Here is a 12,000-nt window from a genome sequence, read left to right as displayed (position 1 = left end):
CAACAGGTTACATTTTTTTAGGTGCTTCTTTGGTTAGATCTCAATAGTTCAGTCTGACATCAACTAGTGAGTAACCCACATCCTTGTCTCTTCCTTTCTGATTGCCTTTCAGTATTTTGACTAATAGAAAAAAAGCACCTTTAGAGAACCCAAGTGCATACTCTTGTCCAAAGGGATACAGGGGGAAAAGATCACCAAGTAATGCTTACTGGAAGGGACTGGATGGATCCCAGGCTGATCACTTGCCATTTGTTTTTTTGTAAAATTTTTAAAAAGCTTCAGGACATTTAATAAGGATCAGGGATCATCTCATTGAATTATTTGTTTTATTTATTTATTTTTAAAGGTTTATTTACTTATTTGAGAGAGAGAGAGAGAGAGCGTGCACATGCACAAGTGGGGGAAGGAGCAGAGGGAGAGGGAGAGAGAACCTCAAGCAGACTTCCTGCTGAGTGGGCTAACATGGGGTTCGATCCTGGGACTCTGAGATTGTGATCTGAGCCAAAATCGAGAGTCGGCCGTTTAACTGACGGAGCCACCCAAATTATTTGTTTTAAAACAATGCTATTCTAGCCTTCTCTTTACCCTCCAACCTACTTCTCATTTTATACAGATAAACAGTTCAATGTGGACATTTATAGGGATTAATAGCATCATGTGGATTCAACTGGCAAACCCGTAGGTTTGAGGGACACTGACGGATGCCCCCATGAAAAGCTTGAATAATCCGCCAATGCCGTTTAGGCAGGCCCTTGTGATTTTCCCACCACCATGAATAATTAAGAGTGGCTTGGTATCAACTCAGCACTGTCATTTCGGGGTAACATTTTTGACACTGTTCACGGTAGTCACACAGTGGTTGTGCACAGCATGCTTCTGTGAAACAGGGTCAGTTACACATTTTGCTGAGATCCCCTGGGGTGAGCACTGGTTACCTTCTTTGCTATCAGCATTTTGATTTTCCACCCAGAGTTGACTCTTGTTCTATCTACAGCTCAGCAGAAGACTAACTGAGGCAAGAGTCTCATTGCATAGACACGATTGCCCCCGCCCTCCTGTGACCTTTCCCCCTCCCCCCAGGGAAAGAGCCTTTAACAGAAACTCCTAATTACCCTCTTCAGTGGAACTTAGCGAGAAGTTAGCAGAGAGAGAGGATAACTCATCTAAGGCAAGCGCACCATCCAGGAAGTAATGCCAGCAAACTTCAGCATGAAGGACAGGGAAGCTAGGGGAAATGTTACTCGGGGGTGAAGTGAGAAAGCGAGGAATGTTCCACAAAAAATTCGTACTTGTGCTTTCTTTTTTTTTTTTTTTTCCTTTGGAGTGTAATAGCTTTGCACGTTTGGGTGGTGTTAATTTGGGCGACTTCGCTTAACGTTTTCTTATCTTCATTTTGGTCATCAGATGGCTGAGGCTAATAAATAGTTTTTGTCAGATTTTATTGTGAGGATTAAATAAGATAAAGTACGAAAAACCGCTTTGCAAAAAATGTCAATTAATTCGTAGGCTACCTAATTCTAAAGCTCATTTTGGGGAAAAAACAAAACAAAACACTTTTCTCAGTCTTTCACGTTATAGCTTCCTCATGGCTGACTGGGAGTTTACTTTTGAAAGTACTTCAGCCATAAACTAGTCATCTTAAAATAAATAAAGCAAAACCTCAATTAACCCAGGAAGGACAAAGGTTCCTGGAGAGGAGGATGTTAAAATAGATGCACCAGAAAAATAGGGTAGTGACAAAATGATAGCAAGAAGTTACCTTGATAGGAAGCCAATAATTTTTCATGGAGGAATAAGTGATTGATGCATCCAAATGGTTTTGTTTTTTAAATAATGCGCAGTTATGCTTTGGCTCTCTTCATCATTAAAACACATAAACTGCCATGAGCAAAGGTTATGCACTGTCCATCGGTCTCAGGAGGGGAGTCCCTGAACAGCAGTCTTTATGTAAACTAACCCACAGCAGCAAGAAGAGAGAAAGCAATTAATGGTGGCAACATATACAACCGTCCGGGGAGGAGGCGTGGGCTTCATTTCTGTCAAAACGTACACATCCCAACGATTGACTCTGCCTTAGAGCTTGTCTTTCAGCTGGAGAGAGATTAACATGGGCTTATCTGGAGGGTTGGAGGGTTTTACAGCAAAGGCACTGAAGTATTATTGACAATCCCAAAGTTGTACTTGATTAATGAAGCCTTGTGAAGTGGAACTTGAGACCCACAGCACCTCTTCTCAGAAGATCTGTCTTGTCCTGGTTGCCTTGGCGTTTTTGTAGGGTGACAGTAGTAGCAGTTGAAGAAATTGACCATTTAAGAGTCAGGTTTCTGCCCGTGCTCTTGGGGAATGTTACTTTCCACATCCAGAATTAATTTCATGGCTCAGACATTGAATTTTAAAATGGTGATTAAAAATCTGTTACGTATTAAATGTCTGTGAGAGCTCTGGAAACCCCTCTTGACAGCAGCCCAGCTACTCTGCCTCTCAACTAAAATCTATGAGTTACATGTCTAGAGTTGTGCTAAAAATGGGTATTTTTAAAAATATTTTATTATTTATTTATTTATTTATTTAGAGAAAGCTTGCATGAGTGGGGGGAGGGGCAGAGGGAGAGAGAGAGAATCCCAAGCCGACTCTGGGCTGAGTGTGGAGCCCCGCACGGGGCTCAATCTCACAACCCGGAGATCATGACCTGAGCCAAAATCAAGAGTCAGAGGCTTAACCGACTGAGCCACCCAGGTGCCCCAATAATGGATACTTTCAACTTGACTTCTTTTTCCCCTTGGCTCTAGAGTCTGTTAGCGCTTTCATGGTTGTTACAAGAAATAGCAATTTCAGGCTGATGTGGCATATTAGATCATGTGTCCGTGTGGATTTAAACCCTTCAGCAGAATCCACTTCTAGCCGCAGTGAGCACAGCATCCACCTTTTTCTTTCTATCTTTTGCTGCAGTTCCAGTTGCTTTCTATAAGAACAAAAAAATACATTTAATTGGACTTGTGGGTTGCAGGTGGGTTACATAGGGAGCACTTAGTTTAGCCTTGACTTTCCATGGAATGATTCATACCAAACTCCTCCTTCACATCGGAGGCATTTAGGACTTTAGGTTCAGTGTTGGCTGGTTCCTTTCCGATGACCTTATTATGTGAGTAAGGCTCATACAGATTTCATGTGGCTGTGGTAACATCGGTTCTCCTGCACGGGGCTACTTTAAATCCTGACGTAAGCCAGTAAGTTGTGTTCTCTGAACTACTCAGGAATTATACTTTAGTCCGATGCACACGGAGGGAAGAACTAAGATTTATAGAATTACTGGAATTTTCTTTTATACTTGGAATATCACCCTTCTTAAATGTCACATTCACTCAGCTTCTCCAGATAGTGTGTGCTTTATTTCTGGAAGGTTGTCTTTTCCCAGAGGAGAGCACATGATGGGTTAAGGAAGATCAAGATTCCTTTTATGATATCACATGATATGATATTTTATTATATGATATAATAGTCCTTTGCTTTTGCTGTAATTTGGCTACAGCTTCTTTGGGACTTCATACTGTCCGACTCCTGTCAACTGAATGCAACTTGACATCCCACCAGAAAATAATAATTACCCATTGTAGCACCTTTCACCAGTACCTGCTGTGCCAGAGAGAAAGTATTTCACACCAGTGAAGCAAATGGATGTTCATTCAATTTATCCACAGTGGCAGGAATACAGCACCCATTTCTTTCAGAGCACTGAGAAACTCAAGAAATAGGCCATAATATTTCATATATTTTATTTCTTCCTGAGTCAGGGAAGGTAGATGTAATTTCCACCTCAGAAGCCAGGGCTTTATGAAGGTGTAAATCAGGGGTCCTTACCCTGAGCTACCTAGATAGGTTCGGAATGTGCTGGAAGTCCCTAGAATTCATGTGCCAAATTTTGAGGCTTCCTCTGAGCATCTTTTTGAGGGGAGAGTCCGTTGCTCCTGACGACTTCTCAGCGGCTGGGGTTGGCAAGCTATAGCCTGAATGCCAAATTCAACGGCCCCTGGATTTTGCAAATAAATTTTTCTTGGGGACACAGGCACATCCATTTGTTTCTATGCTGTCGCTTGCTGCGTTCACGGTACCGTGAAGAGTAGAATAGTGGCTTCAGAGAAATGTGTGGCCCATAAGGCCTGAAATATTGACTCTTTATATTGGTCCCTTCACAGAGGAAATTTTGTTGAATCCTACTGTAAAGGATTCGTAGGTTAAGGATTATTGCATTTGACTTTTGGTTCTGGGAGCAGAGCTTTTACTGTCTGTGCCACTAAATTATATTTAAAATGTGAAGGGCATGCTAAACATGAGAAATTCAGAAGAGTTTAACATTCTAACTCCATTCTTGGCGGCAGAGAGGGATTTTAATACGTAAATTCCAAGGAAGTAAAAAAATAAAATAAGGTAAAGGAAGGACCTTTCTTTCTCCTTACATGCACTTCAGCATTTGATTGATATGTATTTAAACATGTCTTAATTTTGATGGTAAAAATAAAATGTAAAGGAAAACTGTGGTTCTACAAAGGCTAATAAGGAAAATACCAGCCTGCCTTTTGAAAATGTGAAAATTAACTTTTCTTCAGATACGAAGTTTTCCATAGCTTCAAACCTGAATAAACCATCACCTGGAACCAAGATGGGGAAAGGAAGTCATAATAACCAATCCTAAATTAACAAAACTTTGAGATGGAGCCCACATTTTTTTAATTTTATTTATTTATTAAGATTTTATTTTTTTAATTTTTTAAGAAGATTTTATTTATTTATTTATTTGAGAGAGAGAGAGAGAGAGGGAGCACAAATGGGGGGGAGGGGCAGAGAGAGCAGACTCCTTGCCGAGTAGGGAGCCCAATGCGGGGCTCGATCCCAGGACCCTGGGATCATGACCCGAGCTGAAGACAGACGCCCAACCGACTGAGCCACCCAGGCACCCGTTTAAGATTTTATTTTTAAGGAATCTCGACACCCAACGTGGGGCTCGAACCCTCGGCTCAGGAGTTGCACGGTCTACCAACTGAGCCAGCCAGGCACCCTGTGGAGCCCATGTTTAGTGCTCCAGCCACATTGGCTGGTAATGGAGCTATAAAAATGACAAAAGCGAGCAGACAGCCGGCTCTACACCTCCTGTGCTCACCATATTTAGCTTCGTTTAGTCTTTTCCTTCCCCCGATTTCCTGCCTTCTCCTTCTTTGCTTATCCAGGAAAGCATCAGAATGAATCAGATTTCTTTTTCCCTCCATCTTCTAGAGCAGGTGACAAATACTCAGTAAGTGCCTGTTGAATAAACGAAAGAGTCCGTAAGTCCCTCCCAACAGGAGTAACCACTAAGATATGATATACAGCCCTACTGACTTTTTCCAAAGTATTTTTAAATTCTAGAAAAGGGGAACTTGATTTAAACTAGGTACATCGAGATACTCCTTTACAGGGCTTAATGCTAATGAGTCTCTATGGGAAAAGCTGACTATTCCAGTTTTAGCTCAGGGAAGGCTGTATTAATTCACACACCATAGGTAGTGGGCCTCAGATGCATTAGGGGACTTTGTTAGTTTTCTGTCTAGTCATCCATTCATTTGTCGATGCCTCAAACATTTGTTGAGTTTGCCCTGAACGGGGAATCAGGGGAGACACTGGGAAATAATGAAGATATCAACTCTCTTGAGGCGCAGATAGACCCGGTGATAGACATAGATAAGCAGTGTATGTCTGAATAGCAAGACCCCATTGCATGTTCCGAACAGAGTAAGACATGGAAATAAAGGTGACCTGAAACGTGGAGCAATACCATAAGCAGGATTGCTGCCAGTCCTATATATGGGCTAGTAGTGAGGAGTTTTGGGAAGGACAGAATCCTGGTGACTAGAAGATTAAACAAATGGTATGGCTATCCCATTTTGTTCTAGATCTCATATTTGTCATTGGAGACTTGCAGATTTCTGATGAGAAAGGCACAATCACTTGTCAGAAATTTACTTGTTCCCAAATATCCAGTTACGCTACTTATGTAAACAAAAGACAGGATAATCGGAGAGTTAAGTTTTTCCCTCCTGGATTCCTTGTATTTACTGAGAGAGCCCACGTTACGCAAACACTCTTTTCTTTTCCTGATAGTCATTTCTACAGGTAATGGTTTTAAGGTGCTTCTATTATATTAAGTATGACTGCTGGGTCTGGCTGGACTTCTGGCTGTATTAAAGGGTATACTTTCCTTGTCTTGAAATTACTGTCTTTTCTGAGGAAAAGATGGTCCCTCCTTATAAATGGAAATATACTTACCATCTTTTAATTGACACAAGTTTAAAAAAAAAAAAAAGAAAGAAAGAAAACCACGATCCTGCAAACCTAACCCACCATTAGGATTTTAATGTATAAAGCTTGAGCTCTTTCTCAGGCCTCTGCAGAATGCCATTATAGTAGTCCTGGGTGGGCATTTTTACCTCTGCTCCCCTAGCCTGCACAAAAACCCACAAAACGAAACTCTGCTCTTGTCCAGTTTTGAAGCCCAGGTAACATCACTCCCTATGGCAGCAACACATAAAAGGTGCAGTGCAATTCACCAAACCACTCACGGAGCCGTCCCTGAACTTGAGCGTGCCGCATCCTATCCTGTCTTCCTTTTAGCATCTACCCCAGGGTCTTCTTTGAGAATCGCTGCCCAAGGGAAGAAGGCTGTTGCAGGCTACCACTTGTTTTGGTCCAGCACTCCATTTTGAAATCCTGCAGCATCTCCGCCCGCCCCACCGGGCAGTGTTCTATCTCTGAGTCCTGTGACCATTTCCTTTTCTGCTCCATTTCTTCTCCGTTTAGACATTGCCATGCCCCGTCCTACATACTAATTACTGACTTTTTGCTTCTGCATTGCTTGATTCATTGTGTCACATTTTTCCCATGCGAAAGTGGACCGGGAACCTTGGCAGGGAGGTTAATGGATTTAAGAGTCACTCGTATTTAACCCTGGAAGTCGCAGCAAAATAAGAACGAGGGGCTGACCCATTTTATAAACCACGCTGTGGTCAGCTTTAGCGGCAGACTACTAATGGATTTCACCGTGGTGGCAAGCATCTCTAGAATTTGAGCAGGATTGAAAATACACCTTCCCTTTTCCTACCTTCACGTCTCAAACTTTGGCTGAAACTGCCGATTTTGTTGTTATTATACCTTTTATGGGGGGCCCCATAAGGGAGTGGAAATAACCCCAGAGTGGGAGGTAGTACTTTTGGATTTTAGTCCAATTTTGTCACTAATTAAATTGCATGAAATTTCACTATTAGCAGATCCACTTACTGTATCTCAGTTCCTTCATCTTTAAAATGAAGTTATTTGACCAAATGATCTTTAACATCCTATCTGTCTCTAGGACATTGTGATTTTAAATAACTGTGTTCGTTTATTCAGAAACCATTTATTTATCTTTATCATAGTCCAGTCAGTGCATTAAGGACCGTAGCTATAAATTTGAAATCTAAAGAAGAAAGAAATTTGCATTTTTTTCCTGCAGACTTCTGTGGGGTAGTCTTACTTTTAAACACATATTTTACAACACTGGACGGGGAGCAGATCTCAAAACTAAGAGAGGTTGTTGGTAATTAGTCTCAAGGGGAGATTGGGAGTTCCTGCTTGCTTTGTGAGCGTCTTCAAGTAAGCTTTATGAAGAGAAACAGAGGGTGGATTACCCTTATTCGGTGTTAACCACCAAAATCCTTTAGCCATTCATTAGCGTGAGCTAAGTAATAAATATTGAGTATGACTCCTGATTAATAGGTTACCTCTTTCAATTCCTGCTCAATGGCTACGTTGGAACAACACATTCCATTATGGTTGACTAGCTAAAGCTTCTTCCTAGTTCATACAGACCTCCCGTTAACTTCCTTTTCCTGACGAACACAAAACATTTCCCTCAAAGCAGTCAGTGCCAGTAAATTAGAAATAGAATAAATACAGTGAGCAGAAACCTCAAATTTTCATTAAAACTCAGTCTGGTTCTTTTCTGGCAAGACCAAAATGGGAAAGAGGAAGGGAAAGAGAGGACTTTCCATGTGTTCCATTGAGTAGGTATTTTTCATTAAAGCGTGGCAGGTGTCTTTTCAACCTTTGGAAGTGGCTCAGACCAGGAACATTCCCTACCTTCTCCCACCCCGATTCTTCTCCTTGAAGGCAGTGTGTGTTAACAGCTTCTTGGCATGCGAAGACGAATCTACGGCAAGAAGCAAGAGGGTTCAGCATGGATCTCTGGTCTTTTTTTTTTTTTTTTTTTACTACTATCTTTACAACCAACCACTATGTTGTTTGCAGTCAGTTCTGTTTCGAAACAGCCACCAGCACCGTTTGTGTTTCATAAACTCTTTGATGTCGGTGGGAATGAGTTTGCTTAAAAGGGCCCGGTGCAGCCTTAGGTCCCTGAAGGGCAGGACGCGGGGCCTGGGAGCCTTTGCGCAATCTCTGCCTCAAGTTGAGATCTCCCAACAACTCTACCTTTGACATCTCTGCAACCAGGTCACACCAGTTCCTACTAATTACATATAAAGAACTGAGCTCTCAACTACTGTGTTGAACCGAAGAGGCATATCTATACAATTCAGTTAATTTTCTTCCATCTTGAGGACGTGCTGTACTTGGGAACCGTGATGTAGCTTCAAAAAAGTGGTACATAACTATTACTTTAGCAGAGTCCCACCGTGGCCCTGGGAACTAGAATCACATTCATATGCCTGTTTTCAGATGATGAGATAAAAACTAGATAACTTTTGGTATTTTCCTGCCGCTTCAAAGAGAGGCCCGCACTCGAAGCCCATTTGATGTCGAGATGCACGACATCTCCAAGTGGCAATCAGTGCTACTGTTGTTTGCACAGGGTTGAGAATGACATACAGGCAGCCTTCTTTCATGTGGTTCTTTTAAAAGATCTGTTTTTGCTGGCTTGATCTGTTTTCTGCTTTCTTTGCCACATGGGCCCACACCTTACCTCCTATAGCTGCAGAGAAGAATATAAACTCTGAGCGATTCCAAAAGGATAGTTTTAAGTTCTTGGTGTGATAATGTGTGCATGTATTTTTTTTTTCTCTTTTTCTAGGCCCACCATCTGCTCCCCTCAACTTGATCTCTAATGTCAATGAGACTTCAGTGAACTTGGAATGGAGCAGTCCCCAGAACACAGGTGGCCGCCAGGATATTTCCTACAATGTGGTGTGCAAGAAATGTGGAGCTGGTGATTTCAGCAAGTGCCGACCCTGTGGAAGTGGGGTCCACTATACCCCACAGCAGAATGGCCTGAAGACCACCAAAGTTTCCATCACTGACCTCCTGGCTCACACCAATTACACATTTGAAATCTGGGCAGTGAATGGAGTGTCCAAGTATAACCCCAGCCCGGACCAATCCGTGTCTGTCACTGTGACAACCAACCAAGCAGGTAGGAATCGGATCTTCTTTGTTGTATGATATGAATCTAGAGAGAGAGAGGGCTTATGTTGGTATCCATGAATGATATTAAAGTTCTGCAACTGAAGTAGAAGCACATGGATCTAACTATAAACCCATGAGCTGCTTTGTAATACAAAAGATACTTAGAAGAACGTGCATTCGCTCAGCAAATATTTTTTTGGACACCAACTGCATAGCATGACCTATACCAAGTGGTGGTGATTCAGTGAGATTAGAAGACAGTGTCTGATTGGAAGGAGACGACAGTCTAGTGAGCTGGGTCGCTCCATGTTGGACTCCTCTTGTAAGGAATTCATGTCAGCCATTTTAATCACAAGGTCCATGGTTGGACATCAGAGCATTTAACAGATTATCTTGAATTGTAAAATTGATTTTTACCAATGCAGAGTGCTATATCGGCATGTGCTACCTTTTCCAACCAAAGCATCAGTGGCTATCATTTTGATCTTGTTTGGTATTTTAGAATTTAAAAAATGTATACGGACCTCTGCTAGCATCATCACGTAAATCTGTGAACAGTGAATAGTTTAATGGGTGTTCTGTGCGGTTTGACAACATTTTCCTGAAAACATATACTGGTTTTGCAGCCACTTTCATAGTTGAATCCATAATTGACACGTGGGAGAGGAGAGTTAATTTACCCCATTTCTGGCATTGGTTTCCTCTTCTAATTCCATAGACTTGCAAACATTCTCTGTTCATGAAGAGTTTCTGCTGAGTTAGTTGCAGAATTGTTAACAAAGTCTTCGGTATCAGATATTTCAAAGTTCAAATCACAATCTGCACAATCTCCAGCTCCTGACCCCCTCCTTCCAGGTCCTCCCCTGAAAACGTTTCCACGCTTTCTCGAGCTCATTTTCCATCCTGGATCTCTGCCTCACATTGCTGGCTCCCTGTTATTTATTTCTGGCGAGTTAAAGGGGAGTAGGAGAAAAGAACTGTGGTGTACTCTTTCATGAGGCTCTTAAGAACAACAAGTTTCGCCGGAAAAGGATTATAAATTGCCGGCAGCCCTGTCCCCTCTTACTGCACTTCTCTCTTAAATGAATGTTTCAGTAAGTGCACTCCATAGTTAAATATATCCATATTAATTGATCCTATAGTGAAAAGTATTCCAGTGTCCCAATCCAAAGTCATTATTTTTCCGCTTTGCCCCGAACTCTCTAGAATAAATACAAAGTTACGACGCGGGTGAGATTTTAAACTGGAGCGAGAGTGGCAAATGTGACTGGAAGGCAGCTTCAGCTATACAAATGTGCCATCTTTTAAAATATGCGGCGTGAACAGATCATCTGATTATGCTTTTGTCTTTTATTTCGGCACGTATAGGTGGTGAGCACTGTTCATGGTAATCGGTTTTATTTTTCTACGAAGACTAGTATGATTTAGGAGATTCTGATAGCATCACCAAGTACTCTGCCTTTGCCAGCTTTTTATTAGTTCTTCTTTGGAAATATTGCCCATAGATCTTGGGAGACATATTGGTGCTACTCGTGTCTCTGAGTTAGACCAAGCCAACCTCTCTGCACCCGCTGGGGAATCTGGTTTATGATTCAATCAATAATCTTATGTTCAGCCTGATGTACTTATCCTCAAACATATCACTACTTCGTGTTCTTAACTGATTTAAAAGTAGGAAGGGACCTTTTGAGGCTGTACGAGGTGAAGTCATTCTCTTTGGTAGAGAATAGCCTCTGGGAGACATGCTGAGGACAGGCTTGGCTCCCCCAGATTTGGGGGGGTGGGAATGGCCATGACTATATACATAAGAATTTGAGCCAAGCGATTATATCAGCTCCTACCAGGCCAGAAGGCCCAAGGAGCCCAAAGAAGACAGGCTAAAAAAATCCTCAAAAGAAGAAAAGGTGCAAAAACATTAGGAGAGGAAAAAGGTCCAAGTTTTATTAAAAATGTAGGCGTGATTCTTTGAGCTCTAACAGAAAGGTGGATGGGGGAATTCCTCTGACACAATGAGGTTTTCTCTGCCATGGTGAGCAGCCCTTCCAGGAGGTTTGCTGAACAGGACAAAATTCCAGCTCCCTATTTTAATTTTCATGAAGGGTAATGCTGGAAAGCTGTTCAAAATTAAAAATAAATCTTTCAATAAGGAGACGTCCTATGTGGCCAGCCAGAAAGCTTTTGCTTAGCACAGAGTTGTGTACGTGCATAGCACTGCCTCGTTATCCTACTATGATTTGGAGTTCCCTAATGCAGTATCAGCGGAATAGTTTATCTTTGATGAACAAACCCTTTCTTCATGGTAGGGCAAATTAATAACGTAGGCCAAAATTCTGGGTGAATGTAGCAACCATAAACTCTATCAAACCTCCCCTGAGCATATTTACATACACACAATTATATTCTAATTGAAGTCGTGCCTATCATTTCGTTAAACTAAATTCCTTAGGAACACCTATAGACGTGATGGCTCACTCTGGAAGGAATACATAGAATAAATGATTGTTAGCATTACCACCTAAAAGCCACCGTTTCATGGCTGTCTGGTTTTGCCCTGTTTTCACAGGGTTCTTTCTCTCA

General features: G+C 41.8%; 1 protein-coding gene and 1 long non-coding RNA gene across 3 annotated transcripts in view; one reads left to right on the top strand and one right to left on the bottom strand.

The window, feature by feature from the left end:
• Positions 1-12,000, top strand: part of EPHA4 (EPH receptor A4) — a 141,157-nt gene that overhangs the window by 70,436 nt on the left and 58,721 nt on the right. For both annotated transcript variants that reach the window (XM_027589823.1, XM_027589824.1), the window contains exon 5: positions 9,092-9,430. In XM_027589823.1, the coding sequence (XP_027445624.1) occupies positions 9,092-9,430 (339 nt within the window). The remainder of the gene's footprint in view (positions 1-9,091; positions 9,431-12,000) is intronic.
• On the bottom strand, positions 2,731-6,728 carry LOC113919896. The gene is made up of 3 exons (XR_003519158.1): positions 6,591-6,728; positions 5,156-5,295; positions 2,731-2,962 (listed from the first exon to the last, which is right to left on the bottom strand). It is a non-coding gene; the product is annotated as an uncharacterized LOC113919896 (long non-coding RNA).

This window comes from Zalophus californianus, chromosome 3 (assembly GCF_009762305.2).
Source record: "Zalophus californianus isolate mZalCal1 chromosome 3, mZalCal1.pri.v2, whole genome shotgun sequence".
NCBI classification, from domain to species: Eukaryota; Metazoa; Chordata; class Mammalia; order Carnivora; family Otariidae; genus Zalophus; species Zalophus californianus.
Note: the sequence above shows the minus strand (reverse complement) of the source record. Positions and strands in the feature narration are given on the sequence as shown.